A 21,153-nucleotide genomic window follows, 5' to 3' on the forward strand; every position below is an offset into this window, starting at 1 on the left:
TTAAAATATTTTTTTTAGATACTATTTCCTCAATTATCCTTTTTTTCCAGTTTTCTTGTAATACCTGTGAAGTTGAAGACAATTCATGAGCTACAGAAATATTCCAATATTTCTCCTGATAATTTGAATTTCAGTGTAACTTCTTATATTTACCAATCCTAAAAAATGCATAGACATTTTAGTATCTCAGGCAGTATAATTACTGATATATTTTTAAAAATGTGAGTGGAAAGCGTACCTTTTTTTTTTCTATGTGAGAATGGATTATGCTTATTAAGCTATCAGTAGCCTTGAGGTAATGAAATCTTTTGGTTTCTTATTAAAAACTAAGTGGCACCAATCTTATTATGAATTTAATATTATTAGTGTTATTTAATTATATTGGTATTCAAGATTTTGTCTGATGTAATGGTATGAATGAATATTAAATTTTTTTGATGAGAGTAGTACTGCCATATAGTTCTAATTTCTTAAGTTAATATTTATTGAATATCAAACATGTGAGATACTTTTGGACATAAATCCTGACCTCATGAAGATTATAGTCTAGATAATTTGATTTTCACACTTTCTGTATTTCATTATGAAAATCTTTTTTTTTTTTAATTATTACTATGAAAAGTTTAATTCTATCCTCTTTTTAAACAGATGCAGTGAAGTTGTTTTGGGTAAAGGATGTGGAGTCCCATCTGCTTTCTCTTACTTTCTTTTTTTAATGGCCCCAGAAGCATTTTCATGGGATTCTAAGACTCTAAGGAACAGTCTAAAAACTATATTATAGCAAGAAAAAAAACACATTAAAAACTAATAATATAGATTAGGAGCACAGACTATAGAGTTACACTGTCTGGATTGAAAATATGTCTCTCCTATTTATTAGCTGTGTTGCCCTGTTTACATTATTTCCACAACTCATTTTTCTCATGAGGAAAATAATAGTACCTGTATCTTAGGAATTTCATGAGGATTAAATGAGTTGAATATAAAGCTCTTAGAATAGTGACTGGCACATCATAAATGAGTAGGCATTAGGTTAATATTTTATCTTCTTTTTTTTTCTTTCTTTCAATTCAGGGAGCTAAGCAGAGTGACTCTGGAAAAAAGTCTACCTTCAATAACCCCTGTATTTATTCCCCTTTCCTACAAGTCTTATTCCACTTGGGTTGAACCTAGTGAATGAAGAAAGAATTAATTATATTTTTAAATTATTTTTCACTCAGTATTATTGTAATAATGGTATTTATCATCTGCTCCATTTCTGAACTGTGTTTAACTCTCCCTACACAAACTGATAGGCAAGGAATATAATAATGAAGAACTCTTTGTGCATATTTAGTCTTCAGAGAGCTCAAAATTCTTGAGATCAGGTTATCCCTGGCCTCAGCCTCCTCAGTAGTTATGATTGTAGGCACATACCACCATGTCCCAGTGGTACAAATAAGTTAGCAAAATAGTTTTCTAATGTCCTAAGTCTTTGAGAGAATGTTTAGTTATAAAAGTTTGCATTATTGGAGGTAATTTTAATTAGCATCAGTTGAGTAGATTCAGGAGCACTCCAACCCTTGTCTTTTTCATTGTCAAGGCCTAGGAAGCTCATGATTGGCTTCCTGGAAGAAGCAACTCTTCAGATGGATTTGAAGCAGGGAAGTGATATGGTCTTTTCCACTGGAAGGCAGCATGGCGTAAGATGGTTGTTTTCAAACTCTTTACTTGGAAGTAATAGGGCTCCTTACTGTAGGAAGTCATTGAAAAAAAAATAATCGAGGGTCTGTTCTGTCATATAGTGTAAAATCAGTTGTGATTCCAAGCATTTTTAAAGTCAACTTTTATTATTATTATTATTATTATTATTATTATTATCTGTTGGATTAGGAAAAAATCTATTCAATAAATTCAGAAGAATGTTAAATAGAAAGCTTAAAGTTTATTTTTCAAATAAACAGAATGAGTAATACACAGAAATAACATTTTTTTAAGAAACTAAAATCCTATAATACCGTGAAACAGTGGAAAAGATATTACTGAAGGTATTATTTTTGTGTTGTAGTACTTTATAGCTTTGCATATGATGAAGTATAATGCTGTTCTTCTCTCACCCTGAGACATTCTTTTTGCATTAATTGGAACACCAATTCTTAGAAGCCCGGTTTAACATGAAGCTAATTTTGTTTAGCCAAATTTATAGTTAAATAAATGAAATGGTTTTCATCAAAAAAAGAATCATTTAACCCCTGAGACATAAGAATTAAAAAAAAACAGTTGAGGATCTTGAGGAAATGACTTCTTCTAATAAACAGAGAATATAGCTAAAAATTCAAATATTTCTCGTAGGGAAGATTTTTAAAAAATGGTAAATGGCATACAATATTATGTTAGTTTCATGTGTACTACATAATGATTTGATATTTTTATATGTTACAAAATAATCGTCTGTCACCATGCAAAGTTATTACAAAATTATTAACTGTATGCTGTACTTGACGTATCTAATCCAGGATATTAAAATCAGTTATTTGAGTTCCTCCCATATTATGTGCCAAAAATTACATGGCACTATCATCTAAAATATGTTGAATCATCTATCAAATAGCTCACTTGGGTCTTCTTTCCATTTTGATGTACAATGGAAATGACCTTACTTATATTAGAACCATTCACTTTCTCAACACAGATACCAATGTTTTTACTTTTCTCTTTGTTTGAGCTAGGGTAAGAGAGAAGTCACCCCTTCTTTCAGAAAGAGAAAGGGGGATGCACCCGGGTGGCTCAGTCAGTTAAGTGTCTGACTCTTGATTTCAGTTCAGGTCATGATGTCACGGTTCGTGAGTTTGAGTTCCCGCTGTTAGCACAGAGCCTGCTTGGAATTCTCTCGCTCAGCCCCTCCCCTGTTTGCACGTTCTCTCTCTCTCTCAAAATAAATAAACTTAAAAAATAAATAAACTTGGAAAAAAAAGAGAGAAGGGGGTGGAAAAGGAAAACCTGATTTGTCAGGCATTTTATTTGGGGGAAGAATATATATAGCATAGTTCTGTAAGAATATAGTTTTCATGACTAGGGGAGAAATGGTATCTTTAAAGAATGACTTGAGCCTGTGTAACTTGGCTCATAGTGATTTTTTTGTCATGAAAACACGCCTTCTTAAAATTTAAAAAAATTTTTTTTTAGTTTTTAATTTACATCCGAGTTAGCTAGCAACAATGATTTCAGGAGTAGATTCCTTAAGAAAAGATGCCTTTCTTAAAATCAGATACTGAAGCAATCAAACTTACTTGCTCTTCACATTTTCTGAATGAAAATACAAATTTCTCTAGGATTAATGCTTCAACTTCTGAATTAATATAGACTTAAATGTTTTATCTGCCCCTAATTCTATAATAGGAAATGACATTAAGTATAGATTGTGGAGAAATAGAGGGATGATTTCAAGGAGTTGTAAATAATTACACCTGATTCTAATACAGAATTGTTTCTACATTATTCTGGCTATAAAAAGATGAACACCAATTTACATATACTCACTAGGTAGGATTACTTACAGTGATCACACCTTATAGCAGTGGTTAATACAATCAGACTAAAATATCTTGTATTGATTTTTTTTTTTAATTTTTTTTTTTTAATTTTTTTTTTCAACGTTTATTTTATTTTTGGGACAGAGAGAGACAGAGCATGAAGGGGGGAAGGGCAGAGAGAGAGGGAGACACAGAATCGGAAACAGGCTCCAGGCTCTGAGCCATCAGCCCAGAGCCTGACGCGGGGCTTGAACTCACAGACCGCGAGATCGTGACCTGGCTGAAGTCGGACGCTTAACCGACCGCGCCACCCAGGCGCCCCTTTTTTTTTTTAATTTTTAAGTAATCTCTATACCCAACATGGGGCTCAAACTCACAATCCCAGTTTCAAGGTCCACATGCTCCATGGAGTGAGCCAGCCAGGTGCCCTTTTTGTAATGATTTTAATAATTGTTGTAAGGGGCCTTACAACAATTTAATAATTGTTTTATTATTAACAACAATTAACAACAATTTAATAATTGTTTGTAGGGGCACCTGGGTGGCTCAGTCATTTAAGCATCCAACTCTTGATTTTGGCTCAGGTCATGATCTCAGTTTGTGAAATCGAGCCCCTGTTCCAGGCTATGTCCTGACAGCACAGAGCCTACTTGGGAGTCTCTGTCTCATCTCTCTGATCCTAATCCACTCATGCTCGTGCTCTCTTTCTCTCGAAATAAACAAAAAAAAAAGGTATTTATGGGGTGCCTGGGTGGCTCAGTTGAGCGTCTAACTCTTGATTTTGGCTCAGGTCGTGATCTCTCAGTTCATGAGTTTGAGACCCACGTCAGGCTTCATGCTGACAGCACGGAGCCTGCTTGAGATTCTCTCTCTATTTCTCCTCTGCCCCTCTCCTGCTCGCTCACTCACTCTCTCAAAAATAAACATTTTTTTAAAAAGGATGTTTATTTGTAATCAAAGGAAAATGTAAGAAATGTCAATCTATAATTTATAACAATAACTACAGATTTCCTCCCCTCTAAAAATAAAAACTGAAAAAAAAAAAGTGGAAGTGGTTCCAGATTTACTTCTATCACCTAAAAATCAAACAGTTGATTTTCTTGATGGCAGAATGTTTTCTAAGATCTATTTCCTCCTTTATTAAATATACACTAATATTCAACACTTTATAGTTGGAAGATTCTAAAATGTGTCAGGCTTATAGTCTAAATTCTAAATTGCTATTATGGAATAGTGTCACTAGAAAATATAGGATATTGGACTGATAGAGCCTTAAGAAAAGGAAAGGCACACTAAATCCCCTCTAAATCCCTCTTAAGGGCTTGTTTTGTTATCTTTTGTCTATTTGTTTTAATGTATACATATAAACTCTGGTCAACTGAAGCTGTGCTATATTTATTACTAAAACCTCCCTAATCTTCTGGACTCTTTTTCTTTTTAATGTCCTTTATCTTAAAATCACCTTTCTATTTTAGTTTTTGCGTATAAATCGTTTGTGATTATGCTTATTGCTCATGAACCACTTCATTAGTTACTTTACAAATAATTGCTTAGTTACATATTCCTTTAGTAGTGTATACATGTATGGAAACCAGTTGCTAAGCAATATCAATAAATTCTTAACAGTGATTTGTAAACTATGCTATACGGGGCAGGGAGAGGGTCAGTGAGTTGGCTACTGAAAACCATTACTTAATAATAATATTTGAAATAAATTACTCATTTCCCTAAACTCATATTAAAAATTAACAGCCCAGTAAAGAACCTGCAGCCTCTGAAAACAGTACCCTTCTTTGCAGAGTGCAGGTTTTTATATCATTGTCATTTTCTTAATTTCCTCTTCACAGAGGTCTGTCAGGGCATAAGCTATCCTTATTTCACTGATGAGAAAATTGAGGCAAGGAGAGTTTAAGTGATTTGTCTAGAACAAGTTAATAAGTGAGTTAAAACTCAGTTGTTATTCCAAACATTCTGAGATAATGTATCTGTCAAAATTATACTAATCAACTTGTAAGAAATGCATAAAAATACTTAATTGTGGTCAGATATACATAACATAAAATTTACTATTTTAATCATTTTTAATGTCCAGTTCAGTGGCCTTAAGTATACATATTGTACAGCCATTAAAAATGTTTTTTATCTGGGCCAAGTATATGGTCCCCTTAATACAAGATGGTCCCCCAAAAGTAGTATTACTTTTGTACAGATCAAAATAGTTTTGTAGGAGATTATATACACATTTACTCATTTGATAGAGTGTTCAAAACATTTTAAAAACTCCTTTTGGAATTGCTTTCCTTTTTCTTAATATCATTGATATGTCTCTTCTTTGATGATGAAGTTGATTTTCAAAAACCTGAAGTTTTTCAGAACATTATCTTCAGAATATTGTAGGTGATCAAGCTGGGTAATTCTTTTTAATCAAATATACTTACGAATTCATCCATTCACTCAGCACGTATTTATTGAGGGCCTACTAAGTTCCTTTTGTAGGCACTAATTATAACATTGTGAACAAAACTGTATTTGTTTCCATGGAGCATAGTCTAGTAGAGAAGATAAACATTAAATAAATCATGAATTCTGATAAGCAGCATGAAGAAGAAAAATGGGGTGCTCTGAGAAAATAACAAGAACTTGGAGAATACCTGCTTGATCTTGGGTGTCATACTGTCCATAAGTAACATTTGAGTTATGACCAAAGAACTCATGAATTAGGTGTGAATTAGGTGAGAGTTGAAGTTAGATGGAGAGCAGTAACGTGTGCAAAGCCTCTAGGACAGGCAAGTTTGAGGAGCCAAAAGATGAGTAGTAACCTGTGGAATAATATTTGAACGGGAGTGGTATAAAATGAGTCTGAAGAAGTAGGCAAAGCCAGATCATGTAGGGGGAATTTGGATTTTAATGTATTATGAAAGCATTAAAGATTCTTAGGCTACCGTAATTTCATCTGATTTATTGCAGTTATCTCCTAGCTGATTTATCTGCTTACATTCTTCATCCTCATGACCTTTTCTCAAAAGAGCAGCCAAAGCTATCCTGTTCAAACCTAAGGCATTTCCATTACTCCTTGTCTGTAATACTAAATGCTTTCGTATTTCACTCAACCAAGGTGAAGTTCTTAAAACAGATACAAGGCGCTGTATGATATGGCTGCATGCTATCTTATTTCCTTCCACTTTCTTCCATGTTCCCTTTTCTCCATCCTTATTAGCCCTAGTCTTGTGATGCCAAGAATGTTCATGCCTCAGGATCTCTGAACTTAGAATTTTCTAGCCCTGGAATTTCTTCCTCCAGATACTTATATCCTTGTTCTCTCTCTTCCTTAGGTCTCTTATTATCAGTCAGAACCTTCACACTCACTTTATATGCAGTAGTAACCACCCTCTCCACATTCCATACATCAGCTATGACCACCTCATATGCTCTCTACATATTTGGATTTGTTGTCTGTCTGTCTTCGCCTACTTCACACACACACACACACACACACACACACACACACACACACACACACACAGAGTTGCATGCTCACACACACACTCCATGAGCTCAGGGCCTTTGTTTTAGTCACTGCTATAGCCCCAAATATCTGTCTACCTCCTCCTACCTCTCTCTCACATACATCCTCCATGAACACAGGGGCTTTCAGTCACTGCTGTACTTCTGTTACCTAGAACAATGTTTGATAGGTAGCAGGAACTCGAGTTAATGAAAAGTGAAGAAAGTCACATTTGTCTCTAGGTACTGGCTTGTGCATCATAATTATAGCCATTTAATGAAATTGGAGTGATGGGAGGAGAGGCACAGTAGCAGGAGCAAATTTCGGGTAGGGAGAAGAATATGAGTTAATTTTTTTAGGCATATTCAGTTTGTGACAACCATGAAACATCCCAAGTTAGATACATTATAGGCAGATGGATATTCTAATAAGGAATACAGACCAGAGGCTTAGGTTAGCAATGGAAATATGGCTGCTTATAGATGATATTTAATATCAGGTATAGTTGCATCTAAATGAGGGCATCTATGAAAAAGAGGTCCCAAGACTAAGCTTTAAAATGTAACATTTGAGTGGAGTAAAAACACTGCTGTTGCCAACAGGAGAAAAGAAGATTGTTTACAAGTAGTTTCTAGATTTTGTGTTGACTTTCGTTATCCTAAAAATACGAGACCAGGTTATTTGCTAAGAATGAAAGAGTAAGATTGGTTGGCAGTATTGAAATCTCATTTGAGTCTGGAGATCAATTTAGAACGGTGTGGGTTTATTCACTTGAAATTTTCTCTAGCAGTGTTTAGCTACATGGTGCGTACAGTAGATGACTGGGTTCATATAGTAAGTAACTGGGTTTATCTAGGGTTGGAGAGAGAAAGGGCAAAGGAATTAAGAGCAGCTAAACTAGTTGTCTTGTTTTTATCGGGGTAATTTATTTAGCTAATCCAACAAACATCCACTGAGTCTCTGGGTACCAAACAGTATTCTAGCCATTAGTAATAGAATTGAAAAAGACTGCCTGTGCTCTTAGAAGTTCTTGGTGTTGTGAATGAAATAGGCGTATAAATAAATAAGACACAGTATGTGATATGATAGAAAGCATGATCAGCCAAATGTTACAGAAGCAAAGAAAAATGAGCCCCTGGGAAATAAGTGAGGCTTCACCAAGGAGGTGACTTTTGAGTCAGGCCTTGATTTTATTTGATAAAGTACACTATTCATAATGACTTCTCTTTTATTCATCTGGTCATAAAAATAACACTGAATTACCAAAGGTACAAGTACAACATTACAGCTCATGCTTGTTCCCATAATTTTCTATCACAAAAATCCCTACATTAGAAATCTATTTTACCATACCATGGGGTGCCTGAGTGACTCACTCAGTTAGCGTCTGACTTGAGCTCGGGTTAGGATCTCACAGTTCATGGGTTTGAGCCCCATGTTGGCCTCTGTGCTGACAGCTCAGAGCCTGGGGCCTGCTTCAGATTCTGTATCTCCCTCCCTCCCCACTCCCTGCACCTCCCCTTCTCGCACTCTCTCAAAAATAAACATTAAAAAAATAAATGAAAACAAATCTATGTTACCATACAAAAAAGCTCTTTGAGTATACACACATGAAACACATATTGGCACCCACTGTATGCTAGATATTAATGCTTTTTCATATGTGTGCCAGCTCTATTGAAAAGTACCTAAAATATTTTGAGCAATGACAGTATCAAGAAAACATACAGCCTTCTAAAGTGATTACATCAAAGATGATGTTCATTTGAACTTGAAGGGTTTACCAGAAAATCACTGCTTTATAACCATGTCGTGTATAATTAAAAATTGAAAATCTGTCTCTGGCTTTCATTTAGAGAGATGTTGCTTTGAAAATAAACTGAATCACTGACACACATGCACTAATCTATATACACACGTATATTCATTATGTATATATGAGTATAAATATATATCTATTTATATATGTAAATATAAATATATATATATAGTTGTTGTTACAGATTTGGTATATAATTGAAGTATTATGAATGATTCTTCGGTAATTGCCCAGGACCTAATTATTATATACTTTGACAAGAAAAAGTTTTCAATAACTTTTGAAAAGGAATTATAAATTTTTAACCAAAATGTTACTAATTGTTTATAAGGAAATTCTTAATAGTAAGCTAGAACATTTTAAGATTCCTCTTATTCTCATTGTACCATACCCGAAGTGTCTGTGTCATCATGATTATACCACCATCTTCCTGGGACCTCTGCTATCTTCCCGAAACTTGTTCCATTAATCATCATATCTTTGTTATGTACCTTTTACCTCACATTATCACTGTGTTCCTTTCAGCATATATATATATATCGTCAAGTCTTTTTTTTTTTTTTTCTTCTAAGTGAGGAGTGAAGAGGACTCTTAACCTTGAAAACTGAAAATAATGGTTTGTACTTTCTTCCTACTTTCTCATCTTCCATTCAGTAGTCCTCTGCAGCATAGCATAGTAGTTACAAGCATAGGTTTTGGAACCTGACTGCTTGGATTCAAAACCTAGTTCTGCCACTTGGTTGTGTGATCTTGAATAAGAAACTTTTTAGTTTCTTCATCTGTTAAATGAAGATAAATTGTTTAACAAGTGCTTGGTACCTGGTAAACAATATGCAGTTATCAACTATTGTTATGTCATCACTGTGACCATCATACCACCCCCAAAAAATTGCTTTTGATAAAGTCATTCTTGATCTTCTGTTTGCAGGGTTGTTTGTAGCCTCTTTATCTTTGAGATGTCACTCTTTACCTTTGAGACGTTGACATCCACTTTAACTGACAAATCTCAAATCTGTCTCCACTATAATTCTCCCTCCTGAGTTTCCTTCCAGTATATAACAATGAGATGGACATTTCTGCCTAGATAATATTACACTTAAACTAACCTTGGCTACTAAGACCTAACACTCTCCCAAGAAACCTGATCCTTTTATCTCATACTCCCTTAGTTGCAACTGTCCACCCACTAACCCAAGTCAAAAACTTGAGACTCTCCCCAGATCCTGTTCATTTCACTACCTCTTAGTGTCACTTCCATCCATCTTCTCTTCTACTGTCAGTACAATATTTGAGTACTTGAGCATCTTTTATGTGACCTATTGAAATATATCTCTAACTCCTATCTTTATTCCTTCATTTATCCTCTTCCTCTCCATTTAGTGCATTGCTTCCAGAGTCGTTGTTTTAAAATGCAAATATAATTATTTATCTCTTTGCTTAAAACTTGCTTCTCATCACCTAAAGGATAAAACCCAAATGGGGCTTTTCCTACCTCTTAAGCCAAAACTAAAGGTTCTTGGAATTTGTTATGTATCAAACTTGTTTGTGTATACTCCTTCCTTTTCCCTCGTTGCCTTTCCCACATCTCTATCTCTCCCCCCTTTCCTCTCTTTCTTCTGGATAAATACCTATTACACAGTGAGAGTCATGAAAGTAGAGACTGTCTTTGGTTTTCTTTTATATCCCCAATGTTTAGCATAATGCCAGATAATGATTAGAACAGTATTTCTCAGAGTCTGTCTATGGATGAGACAGCATGGTTGACAAATAAGCATAGAAATTAAGTATAAGTGGTCTAAAACTTTTCTAGCAACTTGGTCAGGGTATTTTATATCTATTAAATCTCATAATAGAAGATGAGGCTTTGTTTTTTTGTATGTCGTTTTTTATTTCATTTTTCTAGTGGTTCATTTTTACTGTACTTTATAAAAGTCTCAGTCTATGATGATTTGGAAATTGTTAAGAAATTAGTTCTTTCACATAAACAGAGAAATACTGCATTAGAAAATTTACCAGAAATGTTTAGAACTTCACCTGGACCAGATTAATGATCTTTCTGGAGCTGTCTAACTCCAAAAGAGCACATTAATTTTAAAAAGAATAATAGCACATAATATATATATTTACTTCTTGCAACCGAGTAAGTCAGAAACCCAGCCATGTATAAAGTTCAAGAAATAATACAGCGTTAGGTTCCACCAGTGTAACCAGTCTGATGGCACTTGCATCGGACTGCTATGTTAACCCCAGCCTGGTAGAGCAACCCCCAGTCCCACGCAACTAGTTCCATGAATGCACAGTGAATGATAGGAAAAAATCCTTTTGGAACATTATTTTTATATTACTAGAAACTCTTCAAATAATAATCTTCTGTTCCTAATAAATATCTGTTGAGTGATTATTTAGATAAATTTAAAGTTCTTTTGGATTATGAAAATAATCAGAAACCCTTCATAGTTCATGCTATTACATGGTCCTTAAACTTCTTTTTCAACTCAGCTGAAGTATTTATTGTCAGTTTGGGGTCTAGTGTAATGAAATAATGAAGAGAAGTACATGACTTGGTGAATTCCCTTAAAGAATGTAAAAATTCAGTTAAACTTCGTGAAAAATTTCTGCTATCCTTTCATGTATGCCTTCACAGGGAAACTAAAAGATCAGTGAATCAGAAATTTGTGATACTTATTTTTTCAAAAATGTTTCTATACTGAATATTATGTGCAAGGCACTGAACCACACACAAAATTATGAAGAACCATTGCTTTTTCTAAAGTCCTTCATCTTGCTTGCCTAAAATAGTGGCATTCATTTCATTGTGAGCCAGTTTTGAATTATTAACAGTGTAGAGCGGATAATAATACTAAATACTACAATTGAATTCATATGCTTTAGTTCTTTAAAATAAATGCAATTTATACTAAATTTTATTAATATTATTAGAACCATTTGATTTTAGCTTGCTTCCTGTAAATAATATTAAACATAAAATCACTCATTAAATAGCCTCTTACCAAAAAAAAAATTTTTTTCTAGACAATTGATGCTATAGCTGAGTAGTTTGAAAACCTCACTAAAATACATTCTGCCTGAAACTTGCAGTATTGTTGTTGGTATAATCATCTCAGAAGCTTTCAAATTTACTTATATTAAAAATAGATCTTCCGTCTAGTTTCTGCTGATAGCTTTTAGTATGAAAATTAATGGTCTTTACATAATCATGGCTTTTTTAACATTGAAATCTCTAGTTATAAGCTTTACTCACTGCCAGCAACGGGGTAGACCTTTTCACAAACTTAGAATTCTCCTTCCTCAATTTTATAGATCAGAGAAAAAAATAACACTATTTCTTTGTTAGCCCACAAAATGTTCCCCATTAGTTCTCCTATTTCCCAGAGCTTTCATAATAATTCTTTATTGAATTTAAGTATTGTATGAAGAAGAAATTTCATAGAATTTGAAAGAAAGGGTGACAGCAGGAACTTAAATGAAATTTAATTTATGTCTTAAGCATAGTGACCAGGTTAGTAACATACATTACATTGTTACAACATTATCTTTGTCCAATTCAAAAATGCAGCCTTTGAAACTATTTTATGTAAAGTTCCAATATTTTAAGTTGAGTGTATGTCAGTTCTCTCTTCTCTGACTAGTTGGGAGAGGGAAAAACAGAAGTTTTGGTTTTTTGGGGTTTTTTTAAATAAATAAATTTATTCCCACTTATATTTTACTTGCCTGAATTTATTTTTTAAAGAAAGCTTGGAGGGAGATTGGAAATGAAAAGCAAAATAGAATGATTGTATATGCTTTCCCAAAATATGTGGAGAAGCTTCAGAATTGATCTCTCAAATGTAACGAGATTGGCCTTTCCTAAGGGAAAAAGTAACGAAGAATAAAATATCAGGTGTCTTAAAAATACCTCATTTTTAAAATTTACTTGATGAAGGGGCAGGCTTATATTTATACTTCTTCATTGTAAAAATCTACATCATACTTTCCTTTCTCATCCACTGTTTCATTACAGAACTAGAGCCAATATCCCAGTATTTAGAGAAATGCTTCAGAATTCAGACCTTTTTAGAATGTCTATACTGTTGTCATGACAAAGTGAAAAACGATAGCATGGCAAATCTGAAAATTCTTTATCCATCTAATATTAAAATCCAGGAAAAAAATATTGGATTATTCTAAGGTCACTTCAGGTGTAATTTTTTAAATTATAAGAAAAGAAAATGGTTTCCTCATTTTTAGATTGGGTTTTTATTTTTAGTATTGGTTAGTTTGAAGGTATAGCTACTTTTTTTTTAAAGGGTGTGAGTGGCATTACATTTTGATCAGTTACAGAATGAGTTACACAACTCAGAGCTTTAGGTAATCAAAAATTAAGTTTGTTTTCTTTCCTGTTCTAGTTACCGGTTTACTAAAATAGTGAGCATACATGATCACTTGAAAATTGGGCTTCTGGAGCACCTGAACAGAAAGGGAGTGGTTCATATTCAGCATTACAAAAGACAACTTTCTCTTTTTGAAGGGGATTACTTTGGCTATTTTCCAGGTACTGGGGAAATTCCAGATTCATTACAAGTTATTGGGATGGCTATTAATTATTCATTTCCTAAAATATGTTGATTACAGACTTGAGATTTGGTTATATAGTAGAACTTTATTTCACTTCATCAATTAAAAAATGATATAGAAATTTATAGTGAAATACAAAATTGAGACTCTTATGAGTCATTAATTTTTTCCAGAGAACTCTAGAAACATCAGTCTTATTGATCAGAACATACTTAACGGAAGAACTTTTTGAAAATAATGTAAGAGCAATAGGATTTGTGCATGTGTGTATAAGGAAAACTTATGTACAGAGCATTGTAGCCTTTCCAGCTAATTAAATAATGAAGAAAATCATAACCTCACATAATGTTCCAATTTTAGATGTATGGAAATTTGTAACCAGAGAGTTTTTCATAGAGAATTATTACTTTATAAAATAGTTGAATGGTATATGCATTCTTTTTAAAAATAGTTCTTCATGGTGGCAGTGGTTAAAGTTCTATATACATTGAACCATATGGCAGAATGTCCACTGATTGAGACATTCGATTATTTAGAAGAACTGTCTTCAGAATTTTTATACCTCATTCTAGGTTGAAGATTTAGTGAGGAGTCTTGATAAAAATATATTTCCAAATACTTTTCCTTCACATGTCTTTGACTTATATGGATTTATCCTGATAGCTTGGGGCATTCACAGTAGCTGTTTTTCTTCATTAGAAAAGCCTGCCTAGGCATTACTGGGACTTTTGTTTTTGAACTTACAGAACTTTTAGATAGGTTATAGTTATATACCAGGGTGTAATTCAGGTCTCTTTAGTCTAGTGTTTTCCCACCGTTCTCAGTTTCTGTAAGGACAGCTTCCAGTCTTTCCGTCATACAAGTTTTCATTCATTCAACACACCTTTATTAAGGTATGTGTCAGGCATTGTGCTGTAGACCCTGAGGTACAAAGGTGAAATAGACATGGAGGCTGCTTTCAAAATAAGCACAGTGTAAGTGAGTTCAAGGTATAGAGTTTGCTCAGAAGAAGTAATATTAGTTCTTCCTTGAGGTGCTGAGCAAGATAAAATGTTGTAAGAGATACTGACATGAGTGTTAAAGAATAGGAATTTCTTACAGGGGAAGAACATTCTAAGAAAGGGAGGAAGAAGTACATGGCTAAGGTTCAATCTTAATACATTAAACTAAGGACTAATATGTCTTAAGACTCCTAATTCAAATTCACATTCAAGAATACTCTTATTACTTGGGGTTTCTATTTTTAATGCATATGTAAGCACAGGTAGAGAACCACAGAGCCACTTTCAGGAACAGATACTTAGTAGTCATGTCTGCTCACAAAATGACTGGCTTGCACATACCCAGGCATTCTCATTCCTCATGGATAAACCAATTTTTCATACTAGCTTATGTCCTGACCTTCCAGTTAACCAACTGGTGGTTTTATCACAAAGACTAATTTAAATTAATGAATGCCAAAACTCTTTAACATCTACTAAATGTGAAATTTAGTTTTTTAACTAAAACAATTTTGCTTGTTCACTACTGTAAGTTTTTACTTACCCCTTTTTACATTAAGAATTGAGACTACTGGTACAGAATCCTTCTCTTCATTCTGTTTATTGCTTTATTTTTAACATAGTATTTGATAAAATTCTACCAATTGTAAGAACCATTGTAGGCACCATTCTGATATAAGTAAAATGTGGCTTAAGATCTGTGTTTTATTATGAGTCACATCACCTCATACTTGAACTTCAGTTTTTTTTGGTGGTGAGTTGTAAGAGGTGGCTCTCCTTGAAATACTGAAGTGTTGGTATCTGTCAATGTCAGGTAGTTGAAATCTGAATTAACAAAGGTGAAGCTCAAAATGGCATATGACTGGTAGAACATCACAAAACTCATAAGTAGCCATAAAATAACATACTATTTATGTAATCCCTTTTGTTTTTACAATAGATTTATTTATATCTGTATTCTCAGGTTTTGCTAGGAGAAACCGTTTATGTTAGGAAAGGATGAGTTTTGTTCTGTTCTGCAGTTCAAGAATCATTGAGAGTGAGAAATATATCCACATAGGTGCATAAAACGTGTGATTTCAGGTCCATATTATGTCACTCAATAAAGTATCTTACAGATTAAAAGGAGAAATTCCCTTTGTCTGTATATGTCTTAAGAAAGGAATTGTTTTGTGACAGTCCCAATCAGATGGAAAAGTGATACTTGTTATAGCAGAGGAATCTTTGAGAGAGATGCTTCAGAACTATGGTTATTGTTATTTTTATTATTGAACTAACCAAAATCTTTATTCTTTAAAACATTGTATTTAATGGCAACTAGTCCAAATGTCCAGTTTTCTTGTATTTGTCAAAGATGTTCATTCTTCTAAGATAGCCCCATGTTAAAAGATAGAATGAATTGTATAAATTATAACTCAAACTGCAGTATGACCAATATTAAGAAACTACCTTCTTACTTCTGCCACGGTGATGGCGTTGAATACTGACAACACTTGAGGCATGGAAATACTTTAGTTGTTTGACCTGTATTCTAATTATACCTTGAAATTTATACCAAAAATTAAAAGAGAACTTTTAGTATTTTAGGTAGTCTTTATACTAGTCCAAGAATATAATGATTCCCAGAATAATAATTTCAAGGTGAGGGAGAAAAGTATTCTATTTTACAATATGAGAAAGAAAAGTCTGACATCAGTTTCAGTTTTTAAACTACTATGATATGTGCATTAGTAGAACACTTAAACTGTCTATTGAATTTCTGTATTTATATATGTTTGTATAAATTTTTAGAAAAATGTAGCTTGTGAGTTTCTTAACATAGTATGTTCTGGTGTATATCTGAAACTAATGTAACATTGTGTGTCAACTATACTTAAATTTTTTTAAAATTATGTTTAACAAATAGAATGTTTTTTTTAATTTAAACATAAGGGTTACCTCAAAATATATTGGTTATGATATCTTGATAAGTAATACAAGCACTTATTAAAACTGTGTTTTGTTTTTAGTTTGTTAATGTTCAATTATAGTCATCTTCAAAATGGCTTGTGTCACTTTGAAAATAATCATTGGTCTCTGTACCAAGGACTAAAAAAAATCCAAGCAGAGACCCACTACAAAGTAGATAGTGAATTGAATGAAAGTTAAAAGGATGGGAAAGTTTTTTGGTGTTTGCTTGTTTGTATGTTCCAGTTTATTTATTTTACATAATCTCTACTGTGGGGCTCAGGCTCACAACCCTGAGATCAAGAGTCACACAAAAGCATGGGCAAGTTTTTAATAGGTGCTGTCCTTTTTTTGGTTTGTATAATTTAAACCAAGTGATTTAAACCATTAAATCAGGTGGAAGTGCTTGATGAAGTTTTTGAGATTATCCATTACCAGCTAATATATTTTTGCCTCCCTAAGTAATAATTCATTCAAGAAAAATTTGCTCTGTGCCAAACATTGGAGGAAAAGATTTAAAAAGCCAAAAGGATAAAAACATTTGTATATATAGGCAAAAACATGTTTTATTAAACGTGTGTTTATTGTACACATACTGAGTGCTGGAGATATACATATAATTGATATTATGGTTCCTGCTCTCATGAAGGTCACAGTCCATTTGGCAAGACAGATAAACTAAAAATTAAAGTTACAGTATATTAGAAAATAAGTGGTGTAGTACAAGTGAGCATTATGCAATATGGAAACATAACAAAGGAAACATTAGAAGGAAATCTAGGAATACTTCCCAGACAGGATACCTGAATCTTGATGGTTTAGTAGAAGTTAATAGAACAAAGAAGGCATATTTCACATAGATGGATTGATGTTGCAAATTTAAGAGTGAGAGAATACATGGAGGTCAAGGAACCTCAAGTAATTAAATGAGGCTAGGATAGAGTCACATAAAGGTATTAGCAAGATAAGAGGCCACATAGGTGGGCAAAAGACAGACTCTTCTCAAAAATTGAGATTTCAACCTGAAATTGCTATTATTTTTAGCATGAAAGTGATATAAATTTTAGAAAAATCACTCCGGATGCTACTGGAAAGCTACAGATTTTAAATTATATTTGGAAGTTCTTTGCAAGATAAGGATACATAGAATTAAGTGAAAACAAAGTTCAAAAATTATTCACATCTGTACAACTTGGTTCTTAGTTTGGTAAAACCATAAATTAGGTTCTTTGTATAATTGTGTTACATTAGTAGAATATCATATTAGTATAACCCTGAACTGATCAAATACAAGGATTTGAAAACTAACTGATAATTGTTGGAAATGCTGTCTGACCTCCCCTTTGCCTCATTGACTATATAGTGTTCATCCTGTTTGTATTAAATCAGATGATACTACTAAGTGGTGGCATTTAGTGTAGCCATGGTGTATTCTGGGTTGCCTGACCCTACCTCTAGTGCTGGCTTTATAGTTAAAAGAACATATAATGCAAAAGGAAAAGAGAATGAATCTCAAAAGCTGTGTAAGATTTTGAGAGGTTGACATGTAAAAGGAATTCAGAAGTTGGAAAGTATCCTTTCCTGAATCGCCTCCTACACTGTAATCTACCTTTATCTTCCTCTTGCTCACATAAAATTTGATACCTGCTGAAAATGGCTTGTAAATGACACTAAGGTCTATATAGTCCACTCTAAACATTTTTATTTGCTTTCATTGCCTAAGAATTAATTATATAATAACAAATTCCATATTATAAACAATTTCCCTTTTGCCTTATTATAGGTACTAGACTACCAATTTGAGCAGTATTATTTTTATTACATGAAAATACCAAAATAGATGTTATGGTTACTTAAGTAAACCTAAATTAATTCATAATTGAAACCACAAAACAGAACATCATAATTTATTTCAAAAAATCAAATATGCTTAATTTTGAAGTTTTAGTCAAACAGTACATGGTATATAGACATAGTTTATGGCATGCCAGTTATTGGCATGAACCCAGCAGGTTGAACTTTTCATAGCTACCAAGACTGTTTAATCCCAGACTATTAACCTAACTGAGTGGTAAGCAAGCTGTGAAAAACTTTGACTCCCAAGACAAATGTCTTCCTGCAGTAAAAAAAAAAAAAAAAAAAAAAAAAAGTATATGTCAGTCATTACGTGTTCTATTCAATGATTCTAGACATCTAATTCATAAAGTAATATTGGGTTCTTAATAAAGAATAATAACATTGGGTTCAAATTATATGGTATTATCAACTTAAAATTATTCTATCTTGAGATAAAGTGTTACGGAAAAACTGTACTTCTGGCATCTATTTTATTTTAACTCCTAAATTATTTCATTCTGAATAGAAAGGAGATGGAGAATTAACTAATTCATAGTTTTAATCTTGCCAAAAAGGAAGATTGAATTGTCATGATACTGAAGAACTGGAGGAAGTAGGAACACACTTAGCCAGAGTTCACATAACAAAAGTTAAGTTTCCTCAGGCTCAGCGAATCTGTACTGTCCCTTCTAAAATTGGTTGACCAAATGGAAAATGTAAAGGCTGCTCTTTCATAAGGAATTGACAATGGAAGCAATAAATACCTCTTTAAAGTTAATTTCTTGCTTGCACTCTATCTCAGTTTTTACCTACTCAGGCTAATTTGCAGGTGCCTGGGATGAGTAGACAAACCATAATTTCTACCAATCAAGTAAAAGAAGGAAAGAAAACTCTGAGCTTCTCTCCCAGTTAACAGGTAGTTTGCTGTGGTTAAAATTAATGCAGATTTTACAGCAACAAATAATAGCATTTTCATTTATTATAAGTAATTGATTTGAAATTTGGGAAATGAATAGTTGAGTGCATCATTTGAGTGTTCATTTGACCAGTTATTTATTAGTTCATGAAGCCATCATTTAAATTTTTCTCTATATATTATGGCAAGTCCGTTTGTTTCTCTCTTCATTTTACATGTTTAACCTGTGGTTACTTTTACTTGAAAATGTGTTTTATTCTTTGCAGTGTTTGAGCAACACTCCTCCACTTACTGAATATTTCCTCAATGATAAGTATCAAGAAGAACTCAATTTTGACAATCCCTTAGGAATGAGAGGTGAAATAGCTAAATCTTACGCTGAATTGATCAAACAAATGTGGTCTGGAAAATTTAGCTATGTCACGCCAAGAGCCTTTAAGGTTAGTATGATTAATACATTTTCGTTAGGGCTATATGACCCCCAGAACAAAAATGTGTTCTTTGGGGGAAGCCCTGAAAAATCATAGCTGTTACATTGGCTTATGGCCCTCCATAGGGACCTAGCACAAATAGAAACATACACAGTATATCAGTGCTGTTCAGTTTTCTGGGTGGGAGGTGTGGTGGACGATTACTTTAAAATGTCTAAAAAATCTCTGGGAGATGGGGAGGGAAATATTGAAATATTGGAAAACACTGTTATGGTACAAAATGACAAGAAAGAGACAGCAGAGCATAGGCCGGTTGCTTTATAATAAGTACATATATGAGAAACCTACATAAATTTATTTATACAAATGTAAAGGCTAAATTTGGGCATGTCATTGAAGTCTAAGCACTCAGGTTATTTTGAGAATCCTTGTAAATTTGAAAAATTATTAAAATGAAACTAGTCTATATAACCAGCGCTAAATATGAATTACTTTCAATATAATCCTTACACTTTTAAGTTCATTCTTTTTTGTGAAGTGGTTTCTTACAACCAATAAAACTTTAATTTGTCATTCAAATAAGAATGAAATTTAGCTTTATATAGTTAAAAGAGTTTTCCTATTTATTTACAGGTGAGATCTATGGGAAATTTTAAACTTAAAAGAGAATAAGAAGCTCTCAGCTTTCAGCCATTTTTTAATATACACAAATGACGCTCATATAGGACATCTGCTAAGCAATATTTTATTAACTGTATACTAGTTCCTAAAACATAAAAACAACAAATCAAAATACTCCTGTATTTATCTTAACTTTCTAAGCTTTGAACAAGCTAGTTTAGACAACCTATTTCTCATTCCTTACCCAGGATTCTAGTCAGTTTCATTTTGCCAGCTATTCTCTTTTAAAATTATGTGTAAACAGGCTCTTGATATCTGACTTTTCCTTTCACATTTCTTTTCAGTCTTATAAAAAAATAGTACTGCAAAGACTAGGAAAATTATATATGAACACAAACATTCCTTTTATCTCTGGAATTTACCCTCTTTTTTTATACACAGAAACTAAAGGAGGGCGTTGTAATTTTTTCTAGTGACCCAGAAATATTATTGAATTTTAATAAGTTTGAGTATTTCCAAATCCTTTGTACAAAACTCTACCATATTTTCTCCTTGTTATTTCCTCAGGTCAACATTTCTACATTAGAGATTAGTTATAATTTTAAAAATGTTTTTAGATATGTAATTATCTGTATGAACTTATGTGTCTGTAGTTACCATATCTGCAAATGACTGCCAAAGTGCCACAAGTTGTTTTGAGGGTTACAAATAGATTGTAACAGAGTCAGTGAATTCACAAATATAAAATCCATAAATAATGAGAATCATACTTGTTTTAATCAATTTTGTTCCCGTAACTGATTTTGTATTTTTGCTTTTCTTACAGACGCAAGTAGGACGTTTTGCACCTCAGTTCTCTGGATACCAGCAGCAGGACTGTCAAGAGCTATTAGCTTTCCTATTAGATGGACTGCATGAGGATTTGAATCGAATTAGGAAAAAACCATATATACAGTTAAAAGATGCTGATGGAAGGCCAGATAAGGTAAA

At 33.1% G+C, this 21,153-nt stretch overlaps 1 protein-coding gene across 9 annotated transcripts in view; it reads left to right on the forward strand.

Moving 5' to 3' along the window:
• Window positions 1–21,153, forward strand: part of USP15 (ubiquitin specific peptidase 15) — a 119,210-nt gene that overhangs the window by 78,306 nt on the left and 19,751 nt on the right. For 5 of the 9 annotated variants that reach the window (XM_006933864.5, XM_045062010.1, XM_045062013.1 and 2 more), the window contains 2 exons: window positions 19,378–19,551; window positions 20,990–21,148. In XM_006933864.5, the coding sequence (XP_006933926.4) occupies window positions 19,378–19,551; window positions 20,990–21,148 (333 nt within the window). Of the gene's footprint in view, window positions 1–1,580; window positions 1,683–13,242; window positions 13,389–18,721; window positions 19,112–19,377; window positions 19,552–20,989; window positions 21,149–21,153 lie in introns of those variants that run through there. The other 4 variants (XM_045062014.1, XR_006600820.1, XM_045062015.1 and 1 more) reach the window with 4 other exon arrangements.

Source organism: Felis catus, chromosome B4 (genome assembly GCF_018350175.1).
Source record: "Felis catus isolate Fca126 chromosome B4, F.catus_Fca126_mat1.0, whole genome shotgun sequence".
In the NCBI taxonomy this organism is placed as follows: Eukaryota; Metazoa; Chordata; class Mammalia; order Carnivora; family Felidae; genus Felis; species Felis catus.